This window comes from Anabrus simplex, chromosome 14 (genome assembly GCF_040414725.1).
Source record: "Anabrus simplex isolate iqAnaSimp1 chromosome 14, ASM4041472v1, whole genome shotgun sequence".
Taxonomy (NCBI): Eukaryota; Metazoa; Arthropoda; class Insecta; order Orthoptera; family Tettigoniidae; genus Anabrus; species Anabrus simplex.
Genome location: NC_090278.1, coordinates 16,299,112 through 16,315,346, shown reverse-complemented (window position 1 = coordinate 16,315,346; position 16,235 = coordinate 16,299,112). Strand labels below are relative to the sequence as shown.

At 37.2% G+C, this 16,235-nt stretch overlaps 1 protein-coding gene across 2 annotated transcripts in view; it reads left to right on the top strand.

Annotated features, from left to right (window-relative positions):
- The first annotated feature begins 708 nt into the window (after window positions 1-708).
- The window catches only part of LOC136885203 (gastrula zinc finger protein XlCGF8.2DB-like), a 48,921-nt gene continuing 33,394 nt past the window's right edge, over window positions 709-16,235 (top strand). The window contains exons 1-3 of one of the 2 annotated variants that reach the window (XM_067157624.2): window positions 709-817; window positions 9,151-9,280; window positions 12,759-12,854. In XM_067157624.2, coding sequence (XP_067013725.2) covers window positions 9,215-9,280; window positions 12,759-12,854 — 162 coding nt within the window. In that variant the 5' untranslated portion in view covers window positions 709-817; window positions 9,151-9,214. Of the gene's footprint in view, window positions 818-2,143; window positions 2,164-9,150; window positions 9,281-12,758; window positions 12,855-16,235 lie in introns of those variants that run through there. The other variant, XM_067157626.2, reaches the window with a different exon arrangement.

The window sequence follows — 16,235 nt, the reverse complement described above, 5'->3', positions numbered from 1 at the left end:
AGGTCTGGTGTGTAGTCACATTTCCAACGGCCAGAGTGAAACGTTCCCTTATCTTTGGGGTCATATATCAGTGCAAGGTTGTTTACTTCTGCCCATTCTGAGACCTTAGTTCCATTTTCATCATCTCGCTTATAGCCCCAAGATGTATGGTGGCTGTTGAAATCTCCAAGGGTGATGTTATTATGAGAGGGTATTATGGGAATGGGATCAGGCCATATTTCATTGGGTGGCTTGTAAATATTCGTTACCATGATGTCTTCTATTTGTACTGAGGTGGAGAAATAGGTTGGATGATCGCTTACTGGTAGGGTACTGTAGTTGCAAATGTTATTTCTAATGTAAGTAGCAATTCCGTATTGAGCATGGTCATGAGCTGCTATCATTTTAAATCCTGGTATCTTTCCCCTTGCCAATAACTGTTCAGTGTTCTCTGTATGTGTTTCCTGTAGTACAACAATGTCAACTGAGTGCTTCTGTAAAATGCTTGATAAATACTCACTCTTGGCTCTACTAATGCCTTCGATGTTAAACTGGCAGATGTATAATAATAATAATAATAATAATAATAATAATAATAATAATAATAATAATAATAATAATAATAATAATAATAAAACTGTACGTTTTTATTTCTGTTACACGAAGATGTGGATCGTAAAATTCAGTCAGTTGATCGCTCCTTCCATGGTTGTCCACATACGTTAAGACTTATGGACCTGCTGTCGTAATCTTTTCCTCCCGAACATAGCGCACAGCTTCGATTTAAGGCGCAGAGCGCTCTTTACAATAAGTGCCGCATGCTCTGGAGTTGTCACTGGTAATTCATCCTTTCTTAAATTCAGCCTGATCTACCGAATGATAGAAATCAAATCCGTTCCTCAAGAGTTTGTTTTACGTGATCAAAAGTACATTAAAATATAAGGTTTTGTCTCGAAGTGTGAGATATGTTTTTATATAAGATGCGCATTAGCCAATAGTACAGCTTATTCCGTTAATTGTGAGACAGATTTTCTTCCCTGACGAATTGATTTCTATCACTTTGCTTTGTGTACTAGAGATGGGCACTATCGACTGAACACCGCTATCGACTAGTCGGGCGATAGTCCCTTCGAACTATCGACTAAATAGTCGAATGTTTTCAGTCGAACAAAAGTATTCATTACTTCCTGTCGAGAAGACTGAACAGTCGAATTAAAGTATTCATATAACGCAAGTAGTCAGTCCATGAAAAACATTCGAATGTTTCCAGTCGAAAATCTCCATATCAAAAGTGTAGAGCCGTACTTTTACGCATTCGACTCATTTTAACGTAATTTACCAATAATTAGAAATCACTTGTATAGACACCCATTAAAATCCGATTTACGCACTCGTTCGTACACGGGGCTAATAGATAGAGAGATGCCCTTAATACGAACCAACATCATACGAATGGCCTTTCTTGGTGCTAAATGGACAGTGAAACGTAGAGAGACGACAATGAGGCTCTATTCCTGAACAATGCTAACAATAATAATATGTACAACGCGTTGCTGTGGTACACAATCAAGATATACTGTATATGAGAACAGCCAAACACAATACTACCGTATTTTCTAGATTATTATTATAGCTATTCAAATTATTATTATGCCGTATGAATAGTGCTTAACGTGATTAACATAAACAAATATGCAACGAAATAAAGAGCATATAAACGACAAGAGAAAATCGCCATATATAGTAGGTACGTACATATGAAGTTAACATAATTATATATTACATATCCGAAGTGATCATAAACCGATAGTTCCATTCGCTTCCATGTTGCTGTGACTTGAGTGCGACTGAATTCAGTCGACTTGTTTTGTGCTGACTGGACAGCGAAACGTGGAGAGATCCGTGGCGGGAATGCGACTGAATTCAGTCGACTTGTTTTGTGCTGACTGGACAGTGAAACGTGGAGAGATCCGTGGTGGGAATGCGACTGAATTCAGTCGACTTGTTTTGTGCTGACTGGACAATGAAACCTGGAAAGATGCGTGGCGGGAATGCGACTGAATTCAGTCGACTTGTTTTTTAAAGTAGTCGACTATTACGATAGTTTAAACTATCGACTAGTTCGATAGTTATTAGTCGATAGTGCCCATCTCTATTGTGTACGCAACCTCTAACATATTGTTGGTAAAGTTCAAGTTCAATTAATATACTTTTGCCAAACTTATAGATCTCAATTGACAACCGTAAGAAGTTGATACTAATCTTTCTCAGTTCAGCATTCTACATATTTGTAATTTTCTTAAGTTTTATTTTTTACTTACGCGTTAAAAATCTATACGCATATAACTAGCTTTCTGTTTGAAAACTCCTTGTGTTTGCGTTACAAATGCCAGCGAATTTGCCACTCGTGTGTTGTAGCAATATATCGTATATCTAAATATGGTGGAATGAGACATTTTTCTGACGGGCTACGCAGGTGAAGAATTGCGGAAATTAGTTTCAGAAAGAAATTACAAGATGTAGTGTACCGGCAGTTGTTCCGTGTAGGATATGTAAGATTATCTGCATATGTACCTAGAAATTCTTGGTATCTCAGTGTTATGGAGAATCATCTGTATCACATCCTTACACCACAAGAGCTATAACCTGTATTTACTCCAGAAGTTTTAGCTAACAGTAGGCTGCCTCTGTTTCGTTAGATACTTACTGATTTAATGGTGTGTAAAAGATCTTCAGGGGCGTGTGGCGGTGAGTTTGCATGGTTTCGAATCCCAGGATAGGCAGCTCTGAAAATCGTTTCCATAGTTTTCCCATTTTCTCGTTAATTAACATTAATTAACACCACTACCCTCTCAATCCTAGCACTTTCCCTTCGACTTGTTAGTGCAACATCAAAACTAGTAGCAGGAATGGAAGAAAAATCTCCAAGGATACATTATGGCTCTGGAAACTGTAAAAAGTAGTTACTTGAAAGTAAAATCAGTAATATAGTATGGAATAATCAGTGATGGCCAGAATAACAGTGCAATATACAAAATACCATTGATCATAGTTTCCTAAATAGATATGTGTTTACATAGAAATCTATTTCTTGGCTTGTATTACATGTGTGCATTATGTTTATTTTTACAGATATGTATTACAATGTGACTAACAAGCAGTGAGGCATCTCTCGAGCTATTCAACACAGGCTAGTTTTGTACCACCCGGGGAGCAATGAAAAACTGATAGTCATTTAAAGCAATTGTTTGACATGGAACTCCCTTCAAGGGGCGCTCTGTTAAGCAACCCTCAGTTATGTCATTAGATGTGACATGCACAGACTAATAAAGAAAGTGCACTTATGTTTAGGTTGGTAGCTTTCTCCGATGAAATGAGCTGATAAAAGTGTTGTATAAATTTTTGTCTTCAGTTCAACAGATTCTTCTTCTTCATTTTCTATTTCCAGTTTTGTAGGTAGAGTTGTGAATTAAGGCCCTCCTCAGTTTTCTTTCTGGGCATTCCTCGATGTCTTTCTCCTATGACTTTCTCTGTAAATACTCACTTTGGAACTTTATCCTCTTCCATTCTCATCGTGTGTCCATACAATTTCAGCTTACTTGTCTCTATCTTGCCTTGCATTTCAGGGATTCCAATTCTCTCCCTGCTTACTATGATTCTGATTTTATCCCTTCATGCCTTCCCTATCATTTCTCTAAGGAATTTCATGATGGCCTCTTGGATTCTTCTTTCATCATGTTTTATTGTTGTCCATGTGCCTGCTGCATATGTCAAAATTGGTGTGTAATACATTGGATGCAAAATTTCCGTGCATTCCTTTGGGACGTCCCAGTTACAGACTGTACATCTCACATTGGTAAAACCCATTGGTTTCTTCAATTCTCTTTTCAATTTCATAATTTATTTTCCCGTCTTCTGCAATTGGATGGTGTTATGCATCACTTGACCAAGCGCCAAAAGTAGATTTTGAGATATTGACACAAACGCAAAATCCTTTGTATTAGTTCATATTTCCTGTTAAATGTGAGGTATTATATACCAACATGAAGATAAAAACATAAATTTTCTTCTTAATGTATTCAATTTAGGAATATTTGAAGTATATCGTCGTAATCTGAGATAATGGTGCTTGGTCGCTTGATGCTTTATTGCGGTTTCATTAGTTTTTGTTTTGCATCACTTGACCAACGAATAAAATTGTCATTTAGTGATCGATTTGACTTTTTAAAATTCAGTGCAGTGTAAAATATGGTACTTGTTAACTAATTTTATTGCTTATTTAAGTACAGGATTAAAATATACATAACAGCATACAACATGACAGAAAAAACATGAATTTTAGAATATACAGTAGTATAGATATTACACTGCTAGGTCATGGTATTAAGGCATCATAAACACACAGTTTCTCCAAGTGTAATATAATGCAGGATTTTAAGAATTTTTGAGTTCAAAATCCATATTTCCACAATCAAATCCATCTATATCATCTATTCCAGGATCACTAAACAACCCTTTATAGAAAGGCTTATCATCATTGGGAATTAGCTCCATGAGAGAGCGCAAGTCGTTCAGTTTCGCTTCTGAAACTTGTTTTCCATTTGGCCATAACAGAGTGAGCAGACCATGTAGAGCTGATCCATTTTCATTCTGAAGCCGCGACCAACTGAAGATTTCTTAATGTTCACTTCAACAGTGCGTTCTGCATCAAAATGCATTTTGAAGAAAATGCTAAAAGTTTTATATTTCTTCAACTCTATTTCTCTCACATGCAGCTGGTTTACCTTCTCACTATTTGTGCCTGCTTCCTGTTTACAATGTGCTTCTCCAGATGAACTGTACTATGAAAATACAGTCCGGTCATTCTATCCACAACAAGCAGGTTCTTCTTTCGGCACATCTTCATTACATTTATGTAGTCTTCGGTGGTATAGAGGCGCTGCTGAAATTTGAAAGCACGTTCTACGTTCTACATCTCCAAAGTCACTGTCGTTAGGGAGGAAGCTATGGCCTGGAAATAAAAATATTTGTGTAATCTTTTCAGTGGTAGGGTGTTGTTCCAAAACTGTTTACAGAATAAGAACAATCTTTATATTACGATGCTGGCCTCCGCAAGAATCTGACCACAGTATGACTTCTTTGGCGTTGTGCATGTTTTCCATGAGATGCTTGTACAAGCAGGATCCAACCTCCTGAGCCCCTTGTCCTGCTTTTCCTTCCAACCAGACATAATAATGACCTTTATTATCTTTCCCACCATGAATTCCTAAGTTATATAACCACAACTGGCGCTTGTAAAAAACCACATTTGTGGGAATATGGGAAAATGGCAGTGTTTTTTCAAGGTCAGAACAAAACGTTTCCAGTTTTTCATCCAACTTTGATTTTTCCATATCGGAGATTTTAGGTTCTGGGCATATGCTGCAGGGAAGAAAACCTGTGCGGGAATCTTCTACGCAGAAATCTACATTTAGCATCACACGACCATGCGACTGCAAGCTTGTCGTGTGGTCATTTGATGTGTAATTCAGACTCAGAAATGGTGGTTGGTCACTTGATGCACAACTTCAATTTAATGATTGAGAGGTTGGCATTTGGTCAAAATTAATTTCCTGCGCAATCATATTGAGAATAAAAGTCTGAACAATAACTTATGTAAAGTTTACACATTTATCTACCAGATGGTGCAATAATCTAAAAAAATCCATTTTGGCGCTTGGTCATTTGATGCATAACACCATCCAATTATTCTCCCCAAATACTTGAAGCTTGCAAGAGATTCATTTCAGTGTTAAACCATATGCAAAATTTAATATATTAAAATTTAGAATAAATTTATTGAAAACCTCCTATTCGGTACTTTACAGTCTTTATGACTATAATGTAATCATCCTCTTAAGGTTGTTATGGTACATGTTTCACCTGTCACAGCAGGCAACATCAGCCATAAATTCTATACTCTAAGCCAGAGCACTGGAATGGATGTTATATTTAAAATTATTCCTTAAGAAGTAGTTGTTTACAATAATTTACAATGATGTATAAAAACATTATGGTCATTATTTGGAATAAATTGGTTAATCTTGTCTTAAAATTTAAATGGGGGTATCATATTATGTTCACATCTAATAGAGATATTGTAAAAAGATTATTGACACACATAATATTGATACTGTGTTGACGATTGAAGTCAAATATTTTCAGTATATGCAAGAATCAATACACTCAGCTTAAATGATTTGCAGATTAGCTATAATCTTCTATAGATTAAAATCTTTTCTTGATTAAAGTGATAATAATAATAATAATAATAATAATAATAGTGTTATTTGCTTTACATCCCACTAACTACTTTAACGGTTTTTTGGAGATGCCGAGATGCTGGAATTTAGACCCGTAGGAGTTCTTTTACGTCCCAGTAAATCTACCGACATAAGGCTGTCGTATTTGAACACCTTCAAATACCACCGGACTGAGCCAGGATCGAACCTGCCAAGTTGGGGTCAGAAAGCCAGTGCCTCAACCATCTGAGCCGCTCAGCCCAGCAGGTTAATTAATCTTTTTAACACTTTGTAACACCTTTTAGACACTCCTTCCCCTACGCATACCAACAGCAATATTAATGTCCCGTCCATCCCTCTTCACACGACATACTCGCCGCCACTAATGACACACCTCTACGACATGAGGAGTAGAGAAAAGCGACTGTCGGACCACCACACACAAGCAACACTGCCAGACATCTCTCCTAATGTCTAAAGGGTACGTGGGGATATGTTCCACTAGTAAACAACTCTAATTTTAACAAATCACAGACTTTTTTGCCTTATTTCACAAACTTCAACTCGCGTGACTTAGCAGTTTCATTTACACCTATGAATCAGGTTGAACTCTTCTTCAGGTTTACACAGTGATAACTTCACAAGCTTCATGACTCAGACATATTTAATGAGAAGATGGAATAACTTGCCACATGAATGAGACTTGATAAAGTATACTCCACTACTATGCTTGCTATCTAACTAGCATTTTTACTTAGAATATTATTAATAAAGACTCTCATTTTAATTAAGAAAATATTTTAATCTATAGTAGATTTTAGCTAATTCACAAATTCATTTTAAGCTGAGCGTATTATACCAAAAAATCTGTTGTAAATATTTTGATTCATATTTGACTTTAACTGTCTACCTAGTATCAGTATTGTATACCAGTAATATTTTTGCAATGTCTCTAATAGATGGGTACATAATATGATACCCCATTAAAACTTCAAGACAAGATTAACCAGTTCAATCCAAATTGAGACCATAATGTTTTTATACATCAGTGTAAATTATTGTAAGCAAATAGTTTTTTTAGGAATAATTAGAAATATAACATCCATTCCAGAGCTCTGGTTTAGAGTATGGAATTTATGTATATGGTGTTGCCTGTTATGACAGGTGAAACATGTACGATAACAACCTTAATAGAATGATTATATTATAGTCATAAAGACAGTAAAGTATTGAATAGGTGGTTCTCAATAAATTAATTGTAAATTTTAATACTTGAAGCTTTCCTCAACTTCTACTGGTCTTCTATTCCCTTCAATATTCCCATTTCCTTGTCCATTACCTCTCGTCACCACTACTATTGTGCATTTTTCCACACTTATTTTCATTTCATCTTCCTCTATCTCCTGATTCCATACAGCATCTTGTTCTTGTACTTCCATTTCATCTTTTCCCCATATTACTGTATCATCTGCAAAGACTAAGGCCTTTGCCTCCTTGGTTCCCATTTTAGTACTCTTATGGATTTTATCCATGAATGCAATGAAGATTGGAGGGGATAAAACACATCTTTTGAAGACCTGTTTCTACTTTGAACCATTTTGTTTATCCTATCGTAGTATTGCTGCTACTTACTCACTTTCTGTTTACGGCTTTTATAATTGGTTCTTCTCCTCTGACTGCCTTCTTTTTTATCAATGCATTCACGACTACGTGCAATGGTACATTGACATATGCCTTCTGAGTATCGATAAATATCATCACTAAATCCTGCCTAAACTCCCATCTGTTCTCCACCATGTTCTTTAGGTTCAATGGATTGAAAAACTTAAGATTTATGTTTACACTGAGAAGGGAGTAGGACACCATATACAGGTGAAACATAGATAATAACTGAAGCCTATGCATGCTGTGTTATCAGAAGTCGTTGAAGATCAGATGGATATAACGTGTCTCAACTTAATAGATAATGAATCAACTTGATGAGAGGAGAATTACTGAGCTCGATAGCTGCAGTCACTTAAGTGTGGCCAGTATCCAGTATTCGGGAGATAGTAGGTTTGAACCCCACTGTCGGCAGCCCTATAGATGGTTCTCCGTGGTTTCCCATTTTCACACCAGGCAAATGCTGGGGCTGTACCCTAAATAAGGCCACGGCCGCTTGCTTCCCACTCCTAGCCCTTTCCTTTCCCATCATCACCATAGTACCTATCTGTGTTGGTGTGACGTAAAGCAACTGGCAAAAAAAAGACAGGAGGAGAATGGTTTGAGAGAATTTGATCTTAAGGAGGAAAAATTTGATAGAACAAATCTTGAGGCACTGTGAACTTGTTCAGTTAGTTTTGAAGTGAAGTGCAATGGATAAAAATGGTAGGAAGCTTTCAAGAAATGGACCTGGGTGATAAGAGTGACATGCAAATGGAACAGTTACTGAATTTTCAAATGGTTTTGTGCAATTGATTAAAATCAATATACTTTAAATTTTTAACAAAACAGTCATCTTGCTGTGGTTTCAGTTCCATATAGAACTGTACATTATATAGCTGTGAATACGATACAATGTGTCATGTAAAACTAGGGGTCCTTTGTCTATGATCTTGATATCGACAGATATGTTAAATTATATTTCCTATGGAAGTGAAGTGATCACTGTTTTTGAAGTAATGTAAAACTGGAGGTCTTTAGCTATGGTCATAGTATCAGTCATAGAAAACTTGAGGTCCTCCAGGTATGATTGCAATATCAACAGTCATGTAAAATTTCAAGTCTTTTTGGCACGATCATAATATTGATGGTCATGTAAAATTAAAAGCTTGTTGCTTAGTCTGGTGACAAATAATGTAAGTAGCAATGACATCAATAAAGCAATATATTTTTCTGGCTTATGTTTCAGTGTAAGTTCTTTGGAAGTAATCAACAATCCCAGTAACTTCTGATTACTTCAGTTGCAGCGCAAAATGGACATGGAGGTAAAGATCAAAGAGGAACCAGCCTGGCTTGAAGGAATAACAAATGCATCACTTGTAAGTCTCATTCCAGATAACTTTATAGAGGTCAGAATTGAACCCTTAGTGGCTGAATAAGTTTGGCAGGGGCATAATTTACTATGTGCTTCCTTAATATTAACACCAGCAGTCACCATTTGCTGCATGAGCATCTAGGCATAGTACAATGCTATTTTGTTTCTTTGTCTGGAAATACGCCACAGCACGCTCCACAAAGCTGCCAACGCTTAGGAACTACTATCCACAGTATTGATGTATATCTATAGGTCAGACAAGTGACAAAAACATTGTTCATGGGAGAAGGAAAGGGGTTCTATTGACATAAGCCAGCATAAGCATAGCATTCTATGTTTGATAGTGGCATAAAGTTGAATGAATGTTGTGGGCTTGATATTGTAAGAGCCTTGGTTAGGACCAGCTAGTGACAAAGTTGTGATTAGCAGTGTCTCAAGGTTGAGGCTTCACGGCATTTCGTGTGTTAAGTACCCATTGACTGACTGTTGTTAATTGAGTAGCTCTGTTGATTATTAAAGTGGATTTCTGGAGGGTGTGTGGTTATGGATTTATTCTGCATGGCTTGGTAATGGAAACCTTGTGGAATTGACGTCATTTCCTATCATGACAGCCAGTTGTAGTGCTAGTAGTTGCTGAAGTGATGGAGAAGTGATGGGTGCTAGTATGAATTAGGTTATGGCCAGTTGGTCCATGGCTCTCTTGGATGACATATTTTTCTGCTAAAAGAAATTCCAGGTGATTTGCTTCATTTAAACTTCTTTACAGTGACACTAACGTGGACACTAAAGGTGGAGATCCAGTAGAAAATTTTGCAGAAGATGCAAGATATTTTCATCATCTTTCCTTGCTCTGTCTGTTGATAGACTACTCTAATCACAGTCCTTTGCAATCATCTGACTGTGTGGCTTTCAGTTCAGTGGCTCTTCATCTGATAGCTCAGAAGGTAAACTGATGACATGCTAATTTCATGTCGGCGAGTGTGATTCAGGATCAGTCTGGAGATATTTGAAGAAGCTGAATTATCGCAGCGCCTGTCTGTAGTTTTACTGGCTTGAAAGTGAATTCCTGCACATCATTCCTGCACCTCAGGAACTTTGGAAACCTTGACAGTTTGAAGAATTATGTTCAATGAATAACTGTGACTTGACAGTAATGATCTATTGCAAACATTGTGAGCTGATAATTTACTTACGAAATGTTGACCATTAGTTGCTTCAAGCTAAAATTCTGCAATTAAAGAATGCTATTCTCAGAATAAATGTGTGCTCTTGAGTACTGAGTTACAGGCATTACAGAAGAGAATGGTGTCTGAACATATCCAAGATGTGAGTGTATTGCTGTTCATGATCTCTACCTTTGATATTTGTTGTAATGTAACGTAATGTCGTATGGCTTTTAGTGCCGGGATATCCCAGGACGGGTTCGGCTCGCCAGATGCAGGTCTTTCTATTTGACCCCCTTAGGTGACCTGCACATCGTGATAAGGATGAAATGATGATGAAGACAACACAGACACCCAGCCCCCGTGCCTTTGGAATTAACCAATTAAGGTTAAAATCCCCGACCCCGCCGGGAATCGAACCCAGGACCCTCTGAACCGAAGGCCAGGATGCTGACCATTCAGCCAACGAGTCAGACGATATTTGTTGTTATGTTCTGTAACAGACTTGAACTTGGCATATGAGTGCACTCCTGATCAAGAACTCTAGGTTTAATATTTCTTATAACGCTACTGTTCCAAAACCTGTACAGATATGAAAATTATGTTAAAGAAATATGTGCCAATATCGGAAACTGTTAGCGAGTGTGTTAAGGTTGGGGTTGGATTAGTCTATACTTATTACTCCCAGTATCAAAATTACTTTGGTTTAGGGGTTGCACCTCTTCTCTTTATCCCCTCTGATTATAATAGAGGATGGTTGGCCTGTTGTACTTTTTTAAAAACTAATATCTTCCAACACTACTGCACCACCATTAGCACCACATGTTAAAATTTATTACTCCTAATATAATTAGTGTAGAAGAAGATAAATAACAAATCTTTCGTCAGTGTTTTTTTTTGTCTGGGTACACCGGTCTGCTGAACAAAATGTCAACACAGGTGTGATTACTCTGGGTTACCCTCACATCCACAATGTGCTGGAAGATATGTTTGTTAAAGAAATAGCAGATTTGCCTATGGCATACGAGAGAAAAAAAAAAGTTCAAATTCTGAATGTACATTCTATCAAAATAAGTATTTTGCTCAGACGTTGAATTCATTTAGAAAGGCAATGTAGTGATTATCTCATTTTATTCCTCAAATACAGGTCACACTCTATGTTATATAGAGAATCATGCTTAAGGGGTCTAGAATGCATGATTTCTTAGAAAAAAAAAATTCCCTTCCTTGGGGCTCTCACACTTTGAGGACTTAAGGCGAATTAAACAAAACTTTTCTTTCCTCTTTGTCATTATTTCCCTCTCCTTTCTGTGCATCCTTTTCATCCATTCCTTAGTTCAGCTACTGTTCTCTTCTGTATTGAGTGGATTATGTAGGTGTATTTTAGAACTTTATACTTTAGTTCACTATTAAAAAAGTAACTTATATTAGAATATAAGCCTTTGATCACAGACCTTTCCACGTGTAGTGCCATCAAGGTTTTATGAATCCAAGTGAGAAATTTAAATGTCTTAGTAGATCATAAATGAGCTTCTGACGCTGCAGATGTACACTCCAACACTGCTGGCTCTCCATTGACAGTGTTCTCATACCCACAGTTCTTCACAGAACACTACATTACATCCTTGTAGTAGTTAAATATTTCATTTGTAGTTGCTTTGAGTTTGGCCTACATCACACATGACTGATAAGCCTACTTGGTTCATGTTTTTATTTTATTTTACATTTGCAAGCTTTGAAATGTGCTGTCAGAAACAGAACTGTCTTAATGCTTTATGTAGCTCCTGTGAGCTCGGCAAAACCAGAGTAGAGAATGTGATTCCAATATTTCAAGGTATTTTAATCTGTCTGTAAATTACTCTATGCTGAGAACAAAAAATTATTTAAAACTGTTGTAACACTTGTAATTGGTTCAAACAACCTTTAAGATTTGATTGATATGATTGTACGTGTGAAAACTGTTCATACAATTTAGTGTTTATGTCTATGGCTGCTTCCTTCCAAATTCTGCGAGATGGCCTCAATTCCATCCCTGGTAGGTTATCTTCTCATATGGTTAGAAAATGTTTCTCATGTTATATTTTGTTCTCAGTCTCATCCTTTCTCTGTCATAAGAAGTGAGCAAGAATAATAACACCATTCTCAGTACAGCCTTTGGTTATAACAATCCTCTGCTTGTAGAAATCTTCCTTAAACATTAGTGAAATTTTGAAAATAGCTGTATTACTGGCAATTAAATGAATTAACTTGCTCATTTGTTTGTGACTATATTTGTAGATGTGTGTTATGAGCATAGCTAATATATTTTATTTTCCACAGGAAAATATTGAAGATGTATCAGAAGTGATGGCTCTGATAGGAGAAGTTAAATCAGAGTTAACTGAGCCAGGGTCAACACAGGAAAACTCTCTTGAGGTAATGTATATAATTTGATAAGCCATCACCAGGCATTGAAAATTGTTAGAAAATGGCTAAACAGATATCAGTGTTTGACTCTTCATTTCAGTGCTCATGGTTGATAGTACTATGGAAAATATACTTTTTATGAGACTGAGTGTTTACTTGTCTAGTTTTCACTTTCTTTCAAGTTATTCCACGATCTTGCATTATGAATTGTGCAGCAGTTAGGATTACTCCAAAGACCTCTACTCTATATCATTTGGGAGCTGGTGTCATTTCCACTACTACTTTTGATTTTGTGAATATTTTTGAACACGAAATAGTGCTCAGATACATTCTTTTCTTATTGTTACGGGATATTTTACTAGTTGCTTCCAAATGAAACAACTTTGTAATTTTATTGATCATGTTAATTATTGATTTTTAGATAATACAATTCTTTGTAGATTCAAGTTGCAGATGACATGCTTGTTTACTGTGAGTGTTCATTTATATACTACACACGTTTTAGCCATCATCCATTTCATAGCATATGTGTCGTCTTCTTTTAGTGTGAATACGTTGCTATGGAGCATTTCATTGCCCAGTTATTGAGATATTCATTTGACGACCTCTTCCAGGAGTTCTGGGTTAGCTGCTGAATATATTGCCATGTGGGCAAGGTTGTGATTGGAGAGGAAGTATAGTCATGATCAGGGAGTGTAGTAATTGGCTCTCCTATGAGGGAATGGGATGTAGTTAGGAAAGAAGTGTCAAAAGGGTCATCATTTAGCTTTGGTGAGAGGATGAGGGTATGTGCTCTGAGAGTGGTCCATTCTTTTTCAGTGAAGCAATAAGAATCCATCACTTGTCTGTGATGATGTATCAGACTCTTGACAGCTGCTTCCCAGATTCCACCAAAGTGTGGTGCTGCAGAAGGGATGAAATGCCATGGCAGTCCCATGCCTGCAGTTGTGTGAAGAGTTGGTTTTCTGTTGGTTCTTTTGCAGAAAGGCCTTGATTTCTTTGCTGCTCCAAAGAAGTTTGTCAGGGGTTCACCTCAATGAGAATTAAGTTGATAAAGTGCAGAGAGAAATGTTTTTATGGTGAGATTAGGTATCATGTATATGTAGACAGCCTTGGTAGCTAGTCAGTCTGGTCTTGTTCGATCTCACACCATTTTTTATGATAATTGGGCCAGTATAGTCTGTGCTAGTTTTAAGGAATGGGTACGTCGGGGTTTCACGCACCCATTATGTATTTTGCATTAATTGTTCTAAGGTTCAACTTAGAACAGTTGAGACATGCATGAGTGTGGCTTCTTTCCGTCCCCCTTGCTGATGAGGTCCTAAACTTGTCTCTCAGAGAGTTGAGTACCAGGATGAAGTGTCGAAGGTGATCCGCCATCGTAATTATATTTGTGAGATGATATGATACAGAATTTCTAATGCTTCCACTCCTCCAGTATTGGAGTATTGTGCAGTCATCGCTGAGAAGAAGATCACATTCTTCGTCTATGATTGGATTTATAGTCCTAATATGATTTGATAGTTTCCTACACAATATTAATCTATTATTTGTGTACAGGGTTCAACTCCAATACAAACAGTGGACTTTATTTCACTCCGTGTGTTGTTTACGACAATGTCAGATAATTACAAATCTAATGACTGGTCCATATTAAAATGTGCAATAATTCAACAATGTTACAAAGGTTTATTGTAATCCACCTATTCAGTTCACATTGGGTTCTTAAAAATTAATTTTTACATCTTGTCATACTAATTTAATGGGACATGCTTCGCCCATTGCATTGGCATAATCAGCTGTGATCTCATGCCTAAAGGATAAAAATCAGGATCCTGATTACTCTAGTCAAAGTGTTACAGAGAGAAAGGTATGTTATAAAAATGAGGAAACTTGTTGTAAGTTAACAAACAACAATTTGCACAGTTAAAACACGTTTAATAAATGTTTGGTCAGAGAATGTGATGAGTATGAGTTGTAAGGGTGGTCCATTCTCTATTGGTGAATCGATAAGAATCCATCACACTTCTGAGGTGATATATCAGACTGCTATCATAGCATGTAAGTGATTGTGCATTAAATTCAAGGACACCAAACTTCGAAATACAAGAAATTAAATAAATCGCCAACCCAACTAGGAATCGAACTGTGGGTCCTTTACTTGGGTACCAAACATGCATGCCAACTAAATGACTGTACATTAAACACTTGTTTGCTTAATCATAACACTTCTAGTCCAACTTCCTATCGAGGTGCGGACAATAATAATATTCACTTTACGTTTTACTAACGACACACCGATATTGGAAAAGTTTGCAAATAATAATAATTGTAATTTGGAAGATCCAAGCTGCTTTCATGCTGAATACTCTACTTGCACACTAACAAAGAAAAGGGCAGCACTTTAACTGTCTGAGCTACTCAGTCCGGCAGTTCGACTGTTAAGTGTCCTTGTCCTGAGTTGATGCAGCTCTTTTCAGGCACACCCCCAATGGAGGTGAGCTGCACACATCATTCGACCACATACCAGACCTGCTGCCATTCTGAAATTTCTGGCAGTATCGGTAATTGAACCTGAGCGTACACGAATGGCAGGTAATAACACAAAATGCTACGCTGCAGAGGCTGACAGACTAATAGTGATAATAATTTGACCGGGCGAGTTGGCCGTGCGCGTAGAGGCGCGCGGCTGTGAGCTTGTATCCGGGAGATAGTAGGTTCGAATCCCACTATCGGCAGCCCTGAAGATGGTTTTCCATGGTTTCCCATTTTCACACCAGGCAAATGCTGGGGCTGAACCTTAATTAAGGCCACGGCTGCTTCCTTCCCACTCCTAGGCCTTTCCTATCCCATCGTCGCCATAAGACCTATCTGTGTCGGTGCAACGTAAAGCCCCTAGCAAAAAAAAAATAATAATAATTTGGGGGATTCAACCCACCTTTTTACTGGATACTGTACATGCATACCCAATAAGAAAAAGATATCTAGTGCTGGAAGTTAGTCCCTCAGGAGTTATCGTCTTATCAGAATTACTTAATAAATAATAAAATCCCCGACAGCCAGGAAAATACGCCTTGATTACACATACACACACCCAGCAATAATAATAAGAATAATCATAATTTGAGTATCCAACCCATCTTTGCACTGAATACTCTACATGCTTAACCAGTAAGAAAAATAATCTGGTGCCAGAACTTAGTCCCGCAGGAGTTCGCATCTTAACAGAATTACTCAGTAAAGAATAATATCCGTGACCCAGCCAGTAATGAAAAATTCTGGAATATTTAAATCAGTCCGGATTACATCTACACACACATTATATCCGTTATATTAAATCGTTACCTAGTAAAGTGCTAGTCCTGAACCAAAGAAGAGACTGGACAAGTT